Source organism: Crinia signifera, chromosome 2 (genome assembly GCF_055691185.1).
Source record: "Crinia signifera chromosome 2, ASM5569118v1, whole genome shotgun sequence".
NCBI classification, from domain to species: domain Eukaryota; kingdom Metazoa; phylum Chordata; class Amphibia; order Anura; family Myobatrachidae; genus Crinia; species Crinia signifera.
The window spans coordinates 303540312-303563605 of record NC_139218.1 but is presented as its reverse complement, the minus strand read 5'-3'; the positions used below and the strand labels follow the sequence as shown (position 1 = coordinate 303563605).

Sequence of the window (23294 nt, the reverse complement as noted above, 5' to 3'; positions counted from 1 at the left end):
CAGGTTACTCCTTTTCCAAGACTTCTCATACTTGGTCGCCATGAAACGAAGTGAGTTTGCACCGATCTGCAAAAGTTTGTACGAGCTAGGCCATCGTTTTGCCTTATTATATCCAGCAAAATTACGAGTCCTATATGATGGTAAACCCTACTACCTGGAATCTCCGCAATCTGCAAAGAATTTCCTGGACTCCTTACCCTCGCAACCTCCTTCAAACATGGATGATGCGGACTGAACTCTCTAGTTGTTCATCGCTACGTCACCCCTTTACACCTATACGTTCATGTCTGACTGACTGGGGAACTACAACCGCTGTTTCATCTTTTATACTGGTTTGTTATACATTGTTGTTTGCATTGGCTATGTTGGGTGGTTCAGATTTGTTTATGATCTAGGCCACCATGATAACTACAAGGTTGGGGGAATAGTTCATGATGCTGGAATCCCGACAGGTATTGGAGTGGGACTATATCTTTACCGTGAAATCATTGCATACAATGCCTACATACATCCCGCTCCATCTCTGATTATTGCCCCCCTCCCCCTGGGATACCTACTTGCTGACTTCTATCAATATTGGTCGAAACTACCGCATTTTTGGGTATATGAAAATGTACGAAAAATTACAGTTAATATAAGTTTCTTGTTCATGATATGTGGTACACGATATAGGATATGTGATGCAGAATGGCACTCTGGGTCTTAATCACCCCTTCAAAGTCTGTTCGCTGGGATGGACTGGGGGCCCCCGTTTAATTTACTTTCAATAGTATATAGACCCCGAAAAGGGAATTGGTTAATGATGTTTACTCCAACTAACAGATCGACTCGGACACAGACTACTTTAAAATTTGTGTCCTGGAATGTGGAGGGCCTTAACTCACCATTCAAAATACGTAAAGTGGTATGCCATTTGAAACGCATACATCCAGATGTGGCCTTTTTACAGGAGACACATTGGGATGTTAAGGATCCCAATGTGCTGAGGGACTCTTGGATTGGTGAGTTTCGGGCGTCCTCCTTCTCGGCTAAGCGTAGAGGTGTGCTAATATTATTTAGAAAACACTTACTTTATACTATCCAAGATACTTGGTTAGACCCAGAGGGCCATTTCCTGTTTATAAAACTTGAGTTATGTGGGTCAATATATACACTTGCGGCAATCTATGCCCCCTTCGGCCATAATGCTTCCTATTATACATCTTTATATACCAAGCTACTGTCCTGGAAAGAAGGGGAATTGATTATTGGTGGAGACTTTAATGGTATGTTGTCGGAGGGGTTGGATAGATCGGGACGAGGGGCCAGGACTAATAACAGGGCTCCCCCCTCACCTGTCTCTTCATTATTAGACTCTCTAGGTTTATGCGATCCCTGGAGATGCCAACATCCCACCTCCCGTGAATACACTTTTTACTCCCACCCTCATGGTACTTCATCTCGTATTGACTTTTGGCTGATTGCCAACTCCCTATATCAACATGTGGTAGAGTCGGGAGTAGGTCCGATAGACCTATCTGATCATGCTTGGGTTTGGTTCACTTTAATGAAAAAAGCCCCCTTACTACATCATATAATTGGAGATTCCCTTCCTACTTGGCCCGCTCCACTGACTTCACTCTTCATTTAAAACATGCCTTCTCAACATATGCTTCAGACAATGCACAAAATGTGGAGAACATTAATTTATTCTGGGCAGCTTCTAAACTGGTGGTCAGAGGTCAAGTGATGGAATATGTAGCCAGGAGGCGCAAAAAATTAAGCCTAGCTATTGCAGATTACAGCAAACACCTGTCAGTAGCCTATAATGATTTGCTTGTTAATAATTCTGAGTCAACAAAGGCAGCATATAAGGAAGCTAAACAAGCCTATGGCACACTGTGCACGGAAAGGGCCCAATTTTCTTATATTTCATGTCACAATTTTTTTAGAAGCTCGAACAAAACGGGGGACTCCTGGCTAACTTATTTCGCTCCCAATCTGCCCCTTTACACATATTGCAGCTTGCCACTCAGGGCGGGACACTGACCTCGAATTCTACTGAAATTTCGGAAACATTTCAGAACTACTATGAACGTTTATATGAAGCGCCCACTGATAAGCCTATAGAAGGCTCTCACTACAGAAGAGAGGGACTCACTTATGACCCCAGTAACTGAACTAGAACTACAGGACGTTCTCAGTACTCTAACAAAGGGTAAATCTCCAGGCCTGGACGGCTTTAGTGCCGAATATTACCAACTCACTAGAGAAAGCTTAACTCCTCACCTTCTCTCCCTATATAATTCTATGCTACAAGGCGATTCACCTCGCCCCCCCCCCCCCCCCAGAATTCACAGCTGCATGTATTGTAGTGTTTCCAAAGCCAGGGAAAGACCCCAAACTAGTCCAGTCTTATCGCACAATGGGGTGAATTTATGAAGCTTGGAGAAGTGTTATCTATCCCCATAAAGAACGTTATGAGCAGGTGATAATGGTTCAGCCAATCAGCTCTTACCTGTCAATTTACATATTGTAGCTGATTGGTTGAACCATTATCACCTTGCTCATAACGTTCTTTATGGGGATAGATAACACTTCTCCAAGCTTCATAAATTCACCCCAATATCTCTCCTAAAACAAGATTTAAAAATCTTTACCACACTGTTAGCCAGGAGACTCCAACCAATACTGCACAGGATTTTACACCCGGCCCAGAATGGCTTTGTGAGGGGCCGCACTTCCGTCAATAATGTCCGCACTCTAACTGCGGCAAACCTACGCTACAATTACTTGCCAAACAAAGAGGCAATTATTGTTAGTTGCAATGCTGACAAGGCGCTTTATCGCGTCTCCTGGCTTCATCTACTGGGGATATTCCAATCACAACACTTTGGAGCAGATTTTATAAGCATTTATATGCTATATTCATCTCCGGAAGCATGTATAACCATTAATGGATTAAATTCACCAATGTTCAGGCTGGCCAGGGGGACACGTCAGGGTTGCCCACTATCCCCGCTTTTATTTAATTTAGCGCTTGACCCCCTGATCTGCACCTTCTGCCGAGATACCGTGTGGCAAGGATTAAATTTGGGCGGATCGGAGGTGAAGGTGTCTGCCTTTGCTGATGATCTTTTACTATACATTAGCAACCCCAAGCACGCTCTTCCTAAATTACAAACGACACTGGATGCTTTCCGTGACATTTCTGGCTTCTTAGTTAATTACCAGAAAACTGAAGCAATGGCCATTCACCCTGAGGCCCGATCTGGATGGGGAACTGCCTTCCCTTTCAGGTGGACCACTGAGTATTTAACTTATCTCGGCCTGCGCTTCTCTAATAATATAGCAAAATTATAGGACTTGAACTACTCTCACTTTATATCTCAAATGTTGGCCGATTTCCGAAAATGGAGACACCTGCCACGATCTTATATAGGACGATGTAGTCTTTTTAAGATGGTCTCCTTTCCTAGACTCCTTTACCCAGTTCAGATGCTCCCCTTTCTGCTGAAGGATCAAGATATTTCAAATATCAATAGAGCTATCACCAAATTTTTATGGGCTGGTAAACTACCTAGAATTTCCCAATTGAAACTACAACAAATTCAGTCCAATGGGGGTATCAACCTACCATGTATCCAAGATTATGCCCTAGCGGACAACCTCCGTTACGCAATAGATTGGGTGGGGGGGTGTGAATAACTACACATGTAGAGCATTAGATCAGTCATTTCTCCAAGATTATACGTTAGACGCATTACTATTTTTGTCGCCCACATCGGTCCCGACATATATTAAAGAAAATCCTCTACTCTACGCACCCTATAGGGCTTGGCGCACTATACGCAAACTACTACACCTGCCACTTAATGTCTCACAACATACACCATTAATTCATAACCATGACTTCCAGGGTGGAAACCCGGACCCTATATTCTCTACCTGGCATCTCCAGGGCCTCCGATCGATATTCCAATTTCTAGATGAAGGGTATTACAGGCCTCGTACTCTTTTGCAACTGAAAGAGCGCTTTCCCCAAATACAGTTCCCTTTGTTTGCCTACTTTCAGGTCAGGAGCTATTTGACAAAAATTCTTCCCAAACTATGCAGGGAAGGATCAGATAGAGCCTTTGATCTCATGATTGTGTATAGAAAGGGAGAACAAATACCCACCTCTACACTGTATAGCCATGTCCGCACTAATCTGGACCTTTCTAAGGTCAAAAAAGGACTGACGCGACTTCCGGTGGGCGGGGCGCCAAGAGCAGCCGCATCTTAACCAGCTCCTCTATCAAGAAGAAATTCATCCATCTCCATCGCCTAATACAACAAATCCAAGGGTTACCTAACGAAAGATATTAGGAGTAAGGATTACACTGATCCTGCAAATACCCTTGGAGGAGCTAAAAACTATCCTGCCACCGGAGTCTGGCCCGAACAAGCGGAGGCCTGCATGACCGCCCAGCCCTGGGCGCGAAACCTGGCGTGCTATCAAGCAAGCCATAGGGAAACAAACCAACCATCCCCACATCGCAACCTTGACCCCTGGTCGGGGACAAACCGAACAGCCGTGACTTAACCCCACATCCCCGGACACGAGAGCAGCGCCTCCCCCCCCCTCTTACCGGGAGTCGACAGAGGCACAGACCGCGAAACGTCAACTGCCGCGAGGTCACCGGGACGTGCGGCTCACTGCCCCCAGAAGACCTTTCCGAACAACAGAAAAGGTATGGGGAACACCCGGCTCTAACTGACCCGCGGCCGCGGGAGGAGAGCGCGGCCATCTTGGAGGTGGCCGAGGACGTCACAGGTGGGGAGTGCAGAGGCGCCAAAGCCGGGGAGCCAGGGGAGCGCCCTTCGAGCTGTGGAGACCTGCCAGGCGGCGGTCCAGACGCTGACCGGGAGACGACGACGGGGTAAGCACCCAGCGGAGGTGGAAGCACAGACGCCAAGCGATCGGAGGGACCCTCCCCAGGCTGAGAGGACCTGCCGGACTGCGATCCGAACAGCGCAACTCCCACTGACTGGACGGCTGCAGAGAGACCTTCCCGGAGGGAGCGGGAGCGGGAGCAGAGGCACCGACACCAGACCACTAGAGGAACCCTCTTCTGACCGAAAAGATCTGCCGGCTCAACCCTCACTGGCTGCAGCAAGAGAGGTGAAAGAGACAGCGGGAGCAGCGGCAAGAAGACGGTAACAAAAAACAACCCTAACCCAGACCCCCTAACCCTTGCCTGGGCCTCCCTCCAGCCACCTACCCACCAGCCCGCCCCCCCCCTTTTTTCCCCCGTACCTCTCCCTATTGCCTTGCGACATAACCTCAGACACATAACCTGAGACCTATGATCACAGTGAACTGGGTGAGCCCCGCCTGATTGACTGTCACTGAGCCCTACCTAAATACCCCTTGGCCCTCCACGTGAGGAAAACCAGGGGATCTGCCCACTGTGCCAGCTGACACGCCGGAAAAGAGAGGGGACACTATTTGGAATCAAAACAACACCCCCCAGCCAGCCCAAACCCCCTACAGCAACCAAGGGGACTTTACCCCTCACACTCTCCCCATAAAGGTTCTGGAACATTGGGCCCTGACTGATAACTTCTGGTGACCCAGAACTAAATACCCATCGTGGAAAAAATCCACACAAGACACCCATATACCATAAGAAGCACCGGGACTACTTTCCATAGTTATTGGATACTGATACCTATTGATCCAGCGGTATACTGTTAATCCCATTTGGAAGCCCGCATACAGCACCCAATCTCCTTGCTGGACTTTTTGAAAACTGCGGCATAATCAAGCCAAGCATAATACAGGCAAAACTAATCATAAACTGAACCTCTAAGGAACTCTACCGCAGAATACAGGTTTGATAAGGCACAAAGGTGCCTGGTAGAACAATGTGTTCTCATGCTTTTTCTTTCTCACTAATGGACCATATATGATCATTGCCTATACTCTGCTGCCCTCTAGGGGAATTTACTCGTATTACAAATACCTTAAGCAATTCAACTAATAGGAGCTGAAGCAAAGTAGAAAACATATGGTTGCAATTAGACATTTTCAAGAATTGTTTACTCTATATTATTTTTCTTCCCACCACAGGGTCTACCTGGGTCCACGGGTAATCCTTAGAAGGAACTAGTATCATAAAAACGGTTTACTTATTCTTTTAAATGAGTCACTGGTAAATACAGCCTGGTAAAACTTGGACACGAGGTGGCCCCTTTCAACATCCCACCAGCGAGGCTCCTAGCATAACAGTACGCATACTATAGCTAAACCTAATATACTAAACAAAGTCTACGGCCTCTTTAAGCCACGATTTATTATTCTACCAAAGCCCATAGCATATTAACTATGCTGCCATATTATAAAATGCATTGAACAGCGGCGGACCGCATGGGATTACCACTCCCACAACGCCTCACTTAAGATTCCTTCTGCTTGCCATATAATCTTCTAAATCCTAGCAAGACAAACCCCTGTTCTTGAGTAGCCCTCCAGGGCATGGAAAGATACCTTCGCAAGGTAATCCATACCACTCCTGATACAAACCCTACACCAAAAAAAATGGGCAAAAAAACTCAACAACAGGGAAAACAAGCCCTTCCATCCTCGTCCTATAGCGAGGAACTGGAAGATAATACTGAAAACCCATCTGCAAACCTCTCCACATTGCAGGCCCCGTCTACGGTAGTAGACATGGCCCATGAAATCTCTAAAATTCTCATGCCACAACTAGAGAAAAAACTAGACACTCTCCAATCCTCATTCGACGCAGCATTGGCCAAAATAGATACCAACTCTGCTAGACTGACCACAGTAGAAAGCAGGGTTAGCGGCATTGAAGATCAAACCCATAGCATGCAAAGGGACATTACATCCCAATCCGACACTGTGCAATCTCTGCTGGCCAAAATAGACGATTTGGAAAATCGTAATAGACGGAGCAATCTACGCTATGTGGGGATTCCCGAGCAGATTACAGGCCAATCCCTTGTGGACCTAATTACAGTAACTATCCCTGAAAAGTTACAGATTTCAGACCCGACAATACTCCCATACGTAGAAAGAGCGCACAGGATAGGCCCGGATAGAGCAGCCCAGAATGCCAGATCAAGGCCAGTCATAGCTAAGTTTCTAGACTACAGAATGAAAGACAAAATCCTTACAGCATACCGCAGAATCCCTTCTTTGGAGGTGAATGGCTTCAAGATCCTGATCTTCCAGGACTTTTCGGCCACAGTAACGCAAAAAAGACGGGATTTTGCAGAGGTCTGCCGCTGGCTGCACAATCACAATGTAAAATTTGCACTATTATATCCTGCAAAATTAAGGGTTGAGGACGGGGGACAGGCACGCTACTTTATTGACCCCCAACAAGCCAAAACCCATTTTGCCATACAAGCTGACGAAGCACACCCTCCAAATAGATGACGCAAGAATGTTAACGTCATACAAACTGGAGAGAATCTGCCCTGAGATAATTGGCGAAAACCACGCACAACAGATATTGCTATAAAGGAAAAAAAATAATAATAAAAAAAAAAAAAAAAAACACAGATGGTAAATAAGATTTTATGGAAATAAGCAGAAATATGATTTCACATGGGAGTGGAATCCCATTGTACCTTTTAGTTAAGTTCACTTAATTACATGTTACATTTTTGAATATATTAGACGCGCACCTCAAAGAAGAGGATGCCTGTCATTGGTTGGTTTCCAATAGGAAAAGTTAGAAATTGGTGGTTACAGCACTATTTGTTTATCAAAATGCTTTGTTTGAATTTTGTTATGTTTTGCTCTCTCTCTCGGCCTCTCCCTCCTCGCCCAGGCGAAACACCCCTCTTACTTTTCGCACTTACCCCGCTTGCTGGGACGGGGACTGGTGCACAGATACAGGAACAACTTCCAACACATAATCACGCCCGGACGGGCATAGGCTAACACAATGATAAATCCCAACAACACCAACACCACAACAAATACGCCTAATACCTTAAAATTCTTATCATGGAACGTGGGGGGGCTGAATTCAGTAGTTAAGCGCAAGCGTGTCACCACACACCTAAAAAGATTTAACCCCGATGTTGTTCTCCTGCAGGAGACGCATTGGAAAGAGGGGGAAACCGCCACATTACGCGCCCCATGGATAGACCAATGCATAACGGCTAACTTCAATAGGAAGGTCAGAGGAGTGGCTATAATATTCCGTAAAAACGTAAACTACACTGTTCTGTCAACCATGTCCGATCCAAATGGTAGATACATCATTATGGACGTGGAAATCTGGGGCAACAAATACACGTTAGTGAATATTTACGCACCAAACACAAATCAACAAGACTTTATAGGAAAGATAATTGGTCTACTATCACAACGCTCGAACCACTCCATAATATTGGCTGGAGATTTTAATTCTGTAGAAGACCCGACCAGAGATAGACAACCAGCCCAGCGAATCAACCAGACAATATGGACCCAATATCAGTCTCTTAAAACAACACTACAGCTCACAGACATATGGCGTCTGCTTAACCCCACAGACAACACATACACTTTTTACTCAGCGGCTCACAGCACATGGTCACGCATAGACACACTCTACTTAGCAGATCACTTAACTTCTAAAGTGGTCAAAGCAGATATCCACCCTATACTAATATCGGACCATGCCCCTATCACACTCCAAATAACGCCATCATTTAATTACGGAGGCAGCAGACAATGGCGCTTCCCGGCATATTTATACAACTCAGACAAATTCAGGGAGTTCTTGTTGGCGTCCTGGATGAACTATCAGGACGATAACATTGACTCTTGGGACACTCCTACTATATTTTGGGGCGCCTCCAAAGCAGTTTTAAGGGGTCAAATCATAGACTATGTATCAAGGCAACGCAAAGCAGCCACAGCCTCTTACAAATGCCTTTCAAGTTCAATGAATTCCGCCCTGCAAAACTATAAAAATAACCCTACACCAACCTTACTACTTAAATACCAGGAAGCAAAACAACTCCTAGATACCCATTTACTGGAACAGGCCAAAAAAGATGTACTCTACACAAAACAAAAATTCTTTAGATGGGGTAATAAGGCCGGCAAACTGTTGGCCAACATGTCCAAACCCAAACACAAACGTACATACGTGACTGCAATACGCAACCCACAATCCGGACAATTATCTACTAACACCCACGACATACTCAAAGAATTCGAAAAATACTTCACAACATTATATAGAGACCACACAGCAGACCCTGCAAGCCGAACAGATTTATTTCATGACCTACACCTCCCAAAACTAACCCCATCACAAAGCGACTCAATGACAGAACCCATAAACCTAGAGGAGGTGTTGAAGGCAATCACCTCTTCCCATCTGGGAAAATCCCCTGGCCCAGACGGCCTTTCAAACGAATATTTTAAACTCCTCCAGCACCAACTAGCCCCGGCACTCACAGACCTATTTAATAACCTCCTCACACACCACACTCCCTTCCCACATTTAACAAACACGACCACCATATTATTACCCAAACCACAGAAGGATCCCCAACTAGTGGAATCCTACAGGCCCATTAGTCTAATAAACACAGATATCAAATTATTGGCCAAAATCATAGCAGACAGGATGCAAACAATACTCCCTGACCTCCTCACACCAACTCAACTAGGATTTATCCGTGGAAGGCACTCAGTGAAAGGCATAAGAACAGCCATAGCAGCGGTGGCATCGTCCACCCTCACCAACACCCACACCAATATTCTACTAAGCCTTGACACCATAAAAGCCTTTGACACGGTTCTGTGGTCCCACCTCTTTCAAACCTTAGAACAAAGAGGTTTTAACACAACATTGATTGGTTTTATTAAATATCTATATAACTCCCCCACAACTAGAATCATGATAAATGGTACCCTTAGTGATCCAATAGAAATGCACAGAGGCACCCGCCAGGGTTGCCCTTTATCACCTCTGTTATTTAACCTGGCATTGGACCCATTTTTACGCCTCCTGGAAGCCGATCCCATCTTCAGGGGCATATCAATCGGGTCCAAGGTTGTGAAGCTCACCGCCTTTGCGGATGATATCTTACTATATATTTCTAACCCGACGGAGTCTCTCCATCATATCATACAACTATTTGAACACTTTAAAGAAATATCGGGCTTCGCAATCAACATGCAAAAATCCAAGGCGCTTTCCCTGACATCGCACCCCTTACCCTCTGATTTCACCAAAAGTGTACCATTTGTTTGGGCCACCAATTCATTTACCTACCTAGGCACGCAAATCCCCCGACATCTAGGACAGCTTTATAAATTAAATTATGGCCCCACATTCCAACAAGCCTATGAGGAGCTAAAAAATTGGAAAAACCTACCCATCTCCTACATTGGGAGAATAAATTTAATCAAGATGGTTACATTTCCACGAATAATGTACCTCCTGCAAGGACTACCCCTATACATCTCCCCAAAGGACATCAAAACTTTTAACAAAAATGTCAGAGAGTTCATATGGAACAATGGCAGACCTAAAATAGGCCTAATAAAACTACAACAACCTAAATGGAACGGCGGCTTGGGCCTGCCAGATATTAGGCAATACAATAAAGCCACAATGTTCCGTTACCTTTCAGATTGGTTAGCCGGGACAGAATATTACACGTGCACCTCCCTGGAGAGGGAGATGGTTCCGGGGAGATGCCTGCTGTCTTTCTTACACCTTCATGACCAAGAGGTCCCTAAACAGTCACAGGAAAACCCTTTAATATGGAACACAAAAAAAACATGGCACTGGGTGAGAGGCCAAGCAGGTCTAAACTCACACAAATCAATACACCTTCCATTCATAAACAACACAGACTTCCAGGAAGGGTCCGCTACATACCCGTTCAATATATGGAGAGTGGGGGGCGTCACGGGCATTGGATCACTGGTTGACAGATCAGCACGTAGACCCCTAACCTTCTCAGAGGCAGGGGAAAAATTCCCCTGCTTAATGGGACACCCTCTGGCCTTCCTACAAGCCCAGCACTACGTTTCCATGGTAGTTCGCCACTTCTCAGACAAAGATTGGAGCAATACCATTGATACCCTCCTACTGCAACCACCCCTTGAGAAAAAAGCTATATCCTGCTATTATCAACACTTCCGAACCATTCTAGATTACACATCTAGTAAGCAAGGCATAGCTCAATGGACACTAAAATTCCCACAATATGACACGGACGACCTAATAAAATTCTTACTAAAATCCTGCAAAACATTACCCTCCTCTTCGTATGTTGAGATGTTCCTCAACATATACCACAGGGCCTACCTATCACCCCATCGGAGCCATTTAATGGGCCGAACAAATTCGAGCGCTTGCTATAGATGTGGGGAACTGGAGGCGGATCTTTATCACTGCTTCTGGGCATGCCCAATGGTCAGAAGCTTCTGGCTCCAAATAAAGAGGTACGCAGAAACCCACCTAGTAAACTATGTCCCATTTGTAGATGACTGGGCAGTGTTAGGCGTAATCCCCTCAGACCTAAGAGTAACAAAAGGTTGTAAAGACCTATTACTCGCCATTAGTGCAGCCGCAAGAAAAACCATACTACAAGAATGGACATCATCATCTCCCCCAACGTTTCCCTTATTTAAACATAAACTTTTTCATCTTTTTAGAATGGATTGGGTCGGGGTCGAGACCACTTTAAGTAAGGAATCCAAGGTTAAAAAATTCTTCTCAATGTGGGAAAGTTACATAGCCACATTATCTTTAGAAGTGAGACAACAAATACACAAAAGCCTAAAAGACACATCCTGGTACCTATTACGCGTGATAGCCGAAGATCACCCTGTGGCTGTGACATAGTTTTCTCATCTCAACATTTTATCATTATTCATTTTGTTTCCCCTTTCCTTTTGGGGGCTGGCGGGGGCGGGGTGGGGGGGCGAGAGAGAGGAGCACACCTTTTTGATTTTATAGGTCCACTTCCGGACTTACTTTTATTTATGTTTGTTTTTATTTATTTTTTCTAAGATAACACCTTGTACTCATAATTAACCTAAAATGTTGCTAACATCAGTGAATTACTAGAACATCGCTCTGTGAAAAAATATTGATTGTCATAACACACTTACTTGTGAGAACTGAACAAAACAACGATAAGTACATCCTGACTATAATGGATACGAAAAACCAAATACTGTGAAATTAACAGTCAATGTCATAATGTGATGTATAAATTTACTTTATTGAAATGATGTTTAACTATTATAACAAAACATTTTATAATGTACATGAAAGTGCTTAATAAAAATAGTTTTCAAAAAAAAAAAGGACTGACGCACTGGAGTGCGGCCTTCCCGGATATACCAATAGAATCTATCATCAAAGCCACAATATCTCAAAATAAATTACTTATTTCATCATCTTATGCTGAGATGCAAATAAAAATTTTACACAGGGCATACTACACACCTAAACATCGCTTTTTGGTGGGTATATCAGATGATTCTAACGGTTTCAAATGCTTGTCCCCAAAAGCTGATATCTTTCATTGTCTATGGACGTGTGATATAGTACAGGCCTTTTGGTTAGATGTCCAGTGATATATTAACCATACCCTGAAAATAACCTTCACCATAACCCCCTCTTGGGCATTATGGAACATGAATACAGCCGACACACACACGCTCCTCCCACTAGGTACTAAATGCCTCTTAGCCAAAATAGCAGCAGCCACAAAGAAAACCATCCTTTCCCAATGGATACATCCAGACCCCATTCAACTTATGCTCCCTAGATTGAAATTCCTTTTCCAGATGGACTGGATTGAGTGCCAGCTAGACATAGAAACCAAGGCGCCAAAATTCTTTGGCACTTGGTTGCTATACATATCTCTCCCAACCCAAGAAAAGGACCGTATTAGACAAGCGGTTATGCTTACAACGTGGTATAACTTGGCCACCCTAGAACGGGGACAACCCCCTTTCTAAAACACTGCTTGGTGCCCTTCTTTGTCCTACCCTATCATTTTACTGTCGAAAAGATACGTGCTCCATCTATGTTCAGAATACTGAAGTGAATGTGTCTTTGGTCAAGAAGTTTTATATGTGCCATTCTGTGTCCCATTGTATCCTACTGCACTTCACTGTATTGTATCCTGTTAAACTGTGAATTATTATGCTACTACTTCCCATTTTCGATGTACCATATGTCAAAATTTTCTCAACTTTTAATAAAAATATATATAAAAAAAAAAAAAAGGTTTAAAATAACCTGTGTATTTTTGCTGAGAAACAGGTCTTTTACCAGGCGATCCAATTGGACAAGAAAAAATACTGACAATTCAATTGGATAGGCCGATATGAAAAAAAATGAAAATAAAAACATTACGAAAATTAGTGATAAAGGTTATTTTCGCTCCCAGTGTTTTAACAGGGGTAATTGGATAACTCCTTTGAAAGACCGTATATTATTTTCCTTTCATACATCGATTCTGCTGGTTTTTCGTCCACAGACAATATTCAAAGCTGCATCAAGAAGCAGTCCTTATTGCACACTAGTGTGGAAAGTGGTTATTTTGATGTTAATGTTGTGTTTGATGAATTTTTGAATTATAATCTTCCAAAACATGATGTGCAATCCACTGGCAATTTTATCAGTATTTTCCTGAGAAGTACCAAAAAGCAGAAGGGTGGATCTGGAATCCCTTCAGTGCATTAGAGATTGCAATTGCCTGTAAGATTATCTTAACAACCTTTTCCAAACTTCTGTATTTCTGTGTAACAATAATACCCATAGCGGTCAACTGCTGCATTGATTGGTGCACATTCCCTTTACATCTACTTACCTTGCTGGATGTTCATCTTTCATTTATTTTTTCTGTTAAAGATGACACATGATGTTTCAGTTACACAATGCTGTACTTCAAGGATCTGTGCCCATCCCATTAAGTAAGAATGTAATTTTAATTTATGATTTATGGAGAACTCTAATTACACATTTGTGTGGGATGGAAATCAGGGAGTGGGATGCATCACAACATAAAATAGTGTGCTTCTTCTAAATATATAGGGCACTGTACTGCTGTAACTTATTTGGGTTCTGTAAACAGAAATGTATGGTTAGCCGAAATCCATGAACAAAATAGTTAGAGAACCCTTGGATTACACTGTACCATTCTATTAACTTCTGTCTCAAGTCACCAAATGTAAAAAAGAAAGGGTCAAGTCACCAAATATAATCTGTTTGGCTTATCTTTGCTAAAGGTCAGTGGTTTATACATATATGTTCTGGGTTTATTTTTTTTAAGAAATGGTTTCTACTATTCGTATCATCCTGTAAAGACTTGCCAAACATAGACCCCATTACTGAGTTCAAATGTATATATTTCAATAATCTATCAGCCTTTGAACAGAAATAAAACTTTCTTTCATAATTAAAACAGAGAACACTAGAAACTGATAAAGAAACATTCTATAGCATTTGGAAAAGAACAAGCATCCTGAAGCCCTGCATGCATGCATCTAAATTTCAAATAGCTTTCCCTTGACAAAGCAGATTGTTTCAATGGCGTGTATCAGGATTCACAGTTCCAGCCTGCTAGTTAGCTTGTACATACACATAACCTTAAAAAAAGATTTAATGTTTTAATAAAATAGTAGTTAAACCTTTTCTAGAACACTGTATTACTAAACAAACCTAGGAAATGTGCTTTATAATGATTGTCATGGGATGTACAATTCCTTTATGTTATGGTATACAGTGCAGTACAACTACTGGTACAGTCTATGAAAAAAGGACAGTCACCCCAATGCTGCATTCTTCCATATTAGAAGAAAAAATGTTCACTGCAGACTTAACTACTTATCTGAAAGATTAACCCTTTAAATGCCAACATTGCTATGAGAGATGTGCAAAATATCCTCTAAAAATTGCCAGGGTTGAATTCGAGGAACATGAATCACTTTAGTTATTGGCAGCAAATGGTATGAAGTAAAAAAAAACAGAAGTTTTGTTTAACATTGCTCCAAAATATTCTGAGTGAGGCTGGCATTTTTAGCGGATATTTTACACTTCTCTCACAGCAACGTTGGCACTCAAAAGGGTTAATGAAGTGTAACTACAGGAGGTACAGTGTTTTGGCCACAGTGGTTTTTTTTTGTTTTGTTTTTTTTAAATACGGATAATAAAATGTGCAGTAAATGTGTTGCTCGAGGTTGTATAACCATAATTCCTAGCCTATCGGGACAGTAGAAGCACAGTCGTCTGAAACCTTTACATTATACATAGGGCGAGTTTTTGTTCACTCTTCATACAGACATTCACTGACTGGTTGAGATGCACTAAAAATACAGTACTCATCCTTAAAGTATTCAAGAGGTCTCTAACAGTAATCCTACCTACACGATTCTCAGTATACAGTCATTCAGGTATGCACATGGCCAGCAACAATACTTAGACGTTAAGATTATGCTCACTTGATATTAAGGGGCAGATTTATTAACCTTGGAGAAGAGATAAACTGGAGATAATGCGGAGAAAAGGAAAAAGGAGATAAAGCACAGTCAATCAGCTGTGTTTGAAAAAGACAGTTGGGAGTTGATTGGCTGGTGCTTTATCTCCTTTTACCCACTTTATCTCCAGTTTATCTCTTCTCCAAGGTTAATAAATCTGCCCCTAAGTGCCCAAACACCATTATACCACCAGCATGAGGAGTTGAAATAAAGCCTAAGTGCATGTTAAAGAAATATTTTTAAATTTGATAGAGCCCTGAAATAATTGCTTGTACATATGGGGAGTCAAAATTAGCTACACTCTGGAAGGGACCGATGGAAAGCTCAGTCGAAAGGGGACGCACAAGCATTTTGTGCACATGCATCCCTTTCCGACGTTTGTCGATCCGACCACCAGCCCCCACTAAATGAGAGCAACTCCATCTGTATACACACACACACACACACTATACACCATACAATATATACATTTCAGGCGATTAAATTTGGTTGAAAAATGCAAGAAGCTAAGGGGATAAGTGCCAGACAGGTGTGATATAAGCTGCTGACAGGCGGGGTTCCGACCGTCATTAGACCGACTTTGGAATTCCAACTTGTAGGACTCCGACAGGGGGGCAAGCTCTAAAAAGCCCCTTGTGGGCTAGCTGCACAATGGGGGTCGTGGACCAACACGAGGGAGAAGAGCCCCTGTAAGTCGGGAAAAAACTGAAAAGACAGATACCTAGGTAGCTGTTGGGGCGCCTGTATGAGTTGTTAGGCCAGCAGCAATTTAGAAAAGGGATTGTCAGTCCCTGTAGGTATAAAAGTAAAATGGAGTGTGGATTGCGTTATTTCCAATCATTTTATTTAGTTAAATCATGCTAATTTTAGAGTGTTATATGTATTAATTAAAATATTTTATTCATACTATCAACCTTGTTCTGCCATCAATCTAGCGCAATCCACACTCCATTTTACATTAAGTCGGGAACCTGACTGTCAGGAGACCATCAAGCACCTGTGCCAGTCATGTTGCAGTCATTGTTATGGCACATAACCTGGGAACTACATTCGGCGGCTCTAAATAAATCGTACCCAATGACTACTATGGGGCAGCACGGATGCAATGGTTAGCATTACTGCCCCACAGCGCTGAGGTCATGGGTTAAATTCCCACAATGGTCCTAACTGTGCGAGTTGGTATATCATCCCCATGCTTGCGTGGGTTTTCTCCAGGTACTCCGGTTTCCCCCCACAATCCAAAAATATACTGGTAGGTATACCAATGGTATACCAATGGCTACCAACACAAACTAACCCAAGAGTGAATGTGTGTGCATGTAATAGGGAATATAGATTATAAATTCCAATGGGACAAATATGCTCAGTAAAGCGGAATGTGTGCACTATATAAATAACTGGTAATAAATAAATAAAATAAATACTAAAACCAGCTCTTTATTAAAACATCATTTTGCTCAATAGAAAGAAAGCACTTTAAGCACAGGATTTAATAACTCTCTAAAACAGCTAGAAATAAAATCTAGTGATATTGTAGTAAATCAAACAATCATGTTTCACTTACCATCATTTTTTCAAAGAGAGACAAGATTTCTTTCTCGGACAGCTGTTTATGAGGGACCTCTTCATATTCTGTGGATGCAGACAAGTCATTGCTAGTGTTGGAGCTTTTCATGTAGTGCAGATTAAGCCGCTCTTTTCTGTTCCCGTGGATTCTAATGCTGGCAAATCTATCCAACTGAAATGAAATTAAGATTTAAAGGATTACTTTTAAATGGGGGCATATCATACAATACAAAACAAATCCTGTAAATAAGAATTGCGCAATGAACATTTGACAGTTTTGTGACAAACAGCCTTGGATCTAAAATTGAGTGATGCAGAGTGGGTGAATGTTGTACATTTTTTTCCTCATTAGTGGTGGTGGGAACTCTTGGCAAGGGGCAAGTACTGTATGTATCATTCACTACACATGACACTGTTTTGTAGGATGATAAAAAAAAGATACACTTCTCTACCGCAGTTTATAGCTTGAAAAGATACAGTAGAAGAGGAACACTTTGCAAGGAGGAAGGTCGTATACATAAATAACCAAAATAAAATGTTGAGTGTGCACATTATGCTTTAAAGCTCAGGAAAATGCACTATGTAGTGATTGGATACCCCCTGAAAGTTAAATGGTGTGCTACTGCTGTTCAACTTGATCCAAGCTGCAGTGTCAGCAAAAGGCGTAGGAGCCTGCTTTTATACATCACACAGCCACCCATCACTGCCTTATTATTGTTGCCAATGATCCAGACCAGATGCCTTTACCAACATAACGGACCTGGATGATATGGTGAAAGATTCCTTCATTACACTGCATGATTTGTGGAAAAACAAGCTAGAATCATGCCTCTAGCGGTCGTCAGGTGGTAAATATACCCTATAAGGAACATATCACCATTCCAGATACACTAATTTTGGACTCAATTACTATTGGCAACACTATAGGTATAGATGATAAGCCTACAGATACGAATTTATGCTGTACGTTTGGGTAACTTGATATGCTTTTATTATTACCATTCTTTCGCTTTTCTGTATCTATGGACCAGACTATTACATAATGAATAGTGGTAGCACCCGATTCAGACCTTGGAATAGCATAAAACCGGTAGAGGGGCACAGATTTGATTTTCTATAAAAATGGCTTCCGGAAGAAGATAAACGAATTTGAAAATGTGATCATTGTAGAGCGCTTGATCAGAGTGTGATAAGCATGGAGAATGTTAGAAAATACACTAAACCACTGTGTCTTCTGTCATTAATGCGTAGAAGAAGAACGGTCATTGCACGAATGCACCACACCCTTGAAGACCCATTAAATCGCAACCAAAAACCATGCTAACCAGGGAGCTGCAAAAGAACATGGGTCGTCTAATGCACACCATTGCCCCGAAGTTCTCTACTTGTACTTGAAAATAACACTTTGCAGGAAGTACATTGACTTGAATATTTTAAAAAGAGCAGTCATAAGCCTCTAATAACCAAGTAGTATACAGCCATGCACCTACAAGAGATAAAACTGGACTGTGAACTAATGCCAGCAAGTGTTATGGAGTGACTAATCACAATTTACACTTTTTCCCGATCAGATGGACAAGTTTGGTTTTGGCGATTCCCAGGAGAATGTCTGATATCAGAGTAGCTACAGTAAAGTATGGACATGGCGGTGTTATGCTGTATCAGCTGATTTGGCATGGGTCCACTAGTTGTAATACATGGTCACATTAACTCTGTGCTCCCATTGTGGCAGTTTTACAGAGATGACCAATGTTTTTATAATGCAAATGCCACGTCATGTTTTATGAACTAATTATATCAGTGTGAGTGTTAATGCCGAATAACACTGTAAATTAAAAGGACATTTAAAAAAAATGGTACTTATTTCCTAGCACGGCGCCCTTCTGGTTGATCGCATGCCTTAAGTTTAAGGCAGCGATCGATGCGATGGACCCGATTTTATGTCAATCACCAGTGTAATTGCTGGTGAAAGACAAAATCGCGTTGATCGGGTCCATCGCGGCCCATTATAATGGGCCGCGATGCGATTAACGCGATTTTCCCATAGAGAATAATGGTAAATTATTCTTAAAGTTAAAATCGGGTTGATCAACCCGATTTTACATAGGGAACAATGGGAAATGGGCCAATATGGCCATTTTCTCATTGTATATGGTTACAAAGTATGGTTAATGCCCCCCCCCCCCCCCCCCCCCGGTGGTATGCGTCCTCCGACCTTTTCATACCCCCACTATCCACGTCGGCATGGAGCTGAATTCATTTAGTGTGGCGAGCGGAGCGAGACCGAAGCGTGGCGAGCCCCGCGAGGGGACGCGTATACCTGTGAAGGTATGCGTGTCCCCTCGCTGCGCTCGCCACACTATATAAAATCAACTCCACGCCGACGTGGATAGTGGGGCTATGAAAAAGTCGGAGGACGCGCACCGCTGTGCTCGCCACGTTTCGGGTTGGCGTCAATAGTGGGGTGGCGTTAACAATGGATGGCCATTTCAACCATCAGGGGGGGTTTGCTATTAAAATGGGGGGTTTTGGGGCTTTTTACATTGAAATCAATGTAAAATCGGGTCTCAGGGACCATTTTACTTTGATTCCAATGTAAAAATCGGGTCGGTCGCATTGCATGCGATTTGGTTAGCATGCGATGGACGTGATTTTTCCAACGCGATCAATACAATCAAAATTGCGGGCGCAGTGCTAGGAAATAAGTACCAAAAAAAAAACTGCCAGGTGAAAAAAGGACTGGTATTGAATAACACCAGGCATTCAAGTCTAAAGCTACCATAAAGCTAACATCACCCCCAAATAATAAACAGGGCTAATGGAGTTTGGCTCTTAGGGGGTTATTTTGGTTCAATCATTCTGCCAAATTCCTTCTTAGATAGACAAAACCATGTGCACTGCAGAAGGGGCAGATGTAACTTGTGCAGAGAGAATTAGATTTGGGTGGGGTTTTACTACAACGTTGAGATCTTTATTGCAGTGTAAAAATAAAGCAGTCAGTATTTTCCCTGCACAGAAACAAAATAACTCACCCAAAGCTAATTCTCTCTGCGCATTTTACATCTGCTCCACCTGCAGTGCACATGGTTTTATCCACCTAACAAGGTATTTGCCAGAAGGGGTGAACCAAAATAACCCCCTTAGTGAAAAACACTGTTTCCCCAAAGACTCAAGGGATAAATCGAATACACTGCAATGAGAATCTAGAGCATTTATTATCTTGTGACACAGCATTTCCCATTCAGATTTATTTGTTCATATACAGATAAAAAAAAGCAACAATTGAATACAGATCCCATGCATTAGATGTTTCAGAGGACGATAAATACCATATTAGCTGGGAAGGGCAGGGAGCATGAAAGTTTCCCACGGACATCGGCATCACTTGCCACTGTTTACTAGAAGGAATAGATGGTTGCACACATAGTCAAATTGATGTTCCACCAACAATGCTGCTGCTACTGCCCTCACGGGTCACATCAATCACAGGGCGCAAAGCAACATCCACAGTATGGGGAACTGGCTACTACCAAAAAGCAACTCTTATAAGATCTTAGCAAGCTGCAGCTGATTTCACGGATTTGAACAATGTAGCACAAGAATAGCCAACTTAAGTCCTCGAGAGCTACCAACAGTTAGCATTTTCCACATCTCGTCACAGAATCTCAAGTGACTTAATTAGCTCAACATGTGGATCTTTTAAAATATATCAGTGAGTAATTAATACATCTGTGCACCAGTTCAGTGGTCTGGGAAACGTGAACTGTTGGCAACTCTCAGTGACTGGAGTTGGCTTCACCTGCTGCAGTATAGTTAGGAGTTTGCAGTCTGTATGCAAAACTTTTATTTAAACATCAGTTTAAACAAACAGTCGAAAATAACAAAGGGAACTCTATTTAAAAAAAAAACGCGGTACTTATGTATTATCTGGGCTCCCATGTTAAATTCACCCCATTTTTTCATACCCCTACTATCCAACTACGCATGGAGTTGATTTTATATAGTGTGGTGAGCGCAGCGAGACACCGTGCCCGAAGCGTGGCGAGCCCCGCGAGGGGACGCGGTCTCATAAGAAAAACGGGAGCCCAGATATTACATAAGTACCAAAAACGCTACCATGCTAATACTGAATGTCAAGCAATTTACGTTGTCGGCTTTAAGTACAAACACGATAGGCAAATAATATTTTGAAGTTCTAAAACAGTGGTTCTCAAACTCTCTCTTCAGGACCACACACAGTTTACATTTTCCAGGTCACCCAGCAGGTGCACAGGTGTACTCATTACTCAATGCCACATTTAAAAAAGAGCCCCAGGTGGAGCTAATTACGTCACTTGTGTTTCTGTGCGGAGACCTGCAGAATATGCACTGTGTGTGGTCCTAAGGACCGACTTTAAGAACCTGTGTTCTAAAGCATACACTATTGCAATGCTTGATATTTTATTTAAAGTTTCTTATATAGTGACTTCCAGTTCTGGCGCTGATGAGGAAGGCAGCAGGGAGCTGAGCTCCGCTACCGCCCCAGCCAACTAAGCTCCTGCACACCCCATCCCACCCGCATTACCCACTACCACTGCCGGGAAGACGCCGGGGAAGCCTCCCACACCACTATGGAGAAGTTTCTTCACAACCCGCAGCCGGACAGAACTCTGCGCCAGCCGCCTCTCCCCACAGAGAAGCCATTTCAACATGGCTGCCGGCTCCCAGGGCACAGTGAAAGATATGCGCCCAAGACAAGTGAGTGTACCAGAAACCCCACACACACCTCTCACGCAGCCTGAACTGTTCCCTTTCCAGTCCCAACAGCCTCAACCACTCCCGCTGACTTATGAGGACATGGTGAGGGCTACACAAGAAACCATTAACCCTATACTGGACGCTCACGTTGCTAAACTCCAGAAGGCAGTCCAAAATATCAAATCACAGCTGAAGCAAGCCACTAAGGGGTAGAATGCTAATGAAACACATATTGGAGAGGCTTTCCAAGATATCCACTCATTAAAAGCAACTACTGACACTTTGCAAAAAAATGCATATTTGATGCAAGCTAAAAATTGACGATTTGGAAAATCACTCGAGACGCAATCATTTGCGTGTCATAGGGCTCCCTGAAACTCTCAAGGGGCCTGCTTTATACACGTTCCTGACAACCACCCTTCCTGCGCTGCTGCACATCGGGGAGGCATGCACAGGCATGATAATTGAGAGGGCATATAGACTAGGCCCAGCACGTGATGAGTCCAACGCCAGACCAAGGGCAGTCATTTTTAAATGTCTTAATTACGAACACAAGGAGGCTATTTGGACAGTGTTCAGGCAAAACAGGTCCCTGTAGTGGGATGGTACCAAACTGCTCATATTCCAGGACTTCTCCGTGGAGGTCACAAGAGCCAGACGTGAATTCTCCCCCCTATGCACACGCCTTGTGAAAGAACATACAAAGTTTGCCCTCCTCTACCCTGCCAAACTGCAAATCTTTTCGGGCACCTCATTTAAGGAATTCAACACTCCTAAAGACGCAGAGGGATTTCTAATGGAATTGGCCCAAGAGTCCTTCTCACCAGCGGGCCCAGACTCCTCATAGATAACTATCCCCCTCTTCTTCAGACTACCACGTTACTAGATAAAATTATACCCACACTGGGGACTTCCTCTTTCTTCTTTACCAATACATTTTTACCTGGACATGGCGAAGATACTCTTTGTCACTGACATTGAGATGTTGATTCATTGTTACATTATCTGCCTCCACCCTTGTCCGTGACCTGAGTTTGGTGACATGAGTCCCCCCCCAACGACCCTATTGAATAACAGTACCCTTTCTAAAACCTCCACACCCCACCCCCCACCACCCATGGCTCTTCCAACTGCAAGTCCGCATGGCCCTACATACCTCAAATTGCAGTTTTGAGCCACCTGATCCTGGTATTACCTTTCCCAGATTGCAATATATGCTTTATATATGTTATATGCCTGCTTTAATATTTGTTCCCAGGGACTGGGACTGACCATGGAGCCGTAGGCCCTTATGGCGGTCTAAGTACCCTGCCTATATACGCTAAGGCTGGGGCGAGCCTTGTCTTTATGCACTTCAGTTGCTATTGCTCAGTACCCGGCAGCCCTTTCTGCTGCTGGGGTCCTGGAAGTCCTTCTAGTTATGTAACTAATTTTCTCAAGTTAGTGGTGCTGGGGAGTCTGGGGGTAGCGCTTGCTATTT

The 23294-nt window shown here is 43.1% G+C and overlaps 1 protein-coding gene across 3 annotated transcripts in view; it reads right to left on the bottom strand.

Annotated features, from left to right (window-relative positions):
• The window catches only part of DIAPH3 (diaphanous related formin 3), an 870768-nt gene that overhangs the window by 701757 nt on the left and 145717 nt on the right, over positions 1-23294 (bottom strand). For all 3 annotated transcript variants that reach the window (XM_083168891.1, XM_083168892.1, XM_083168893.1), the window contains one exon: positions 17076-17249. In XM_083168891.1, coding sequence (XP_083025017.1) covers positions 17076-17249 — 174 coding nt within the window. The remainder of the gene's footprint in view (positions 1-17075; positions 17250-23294) is intronic.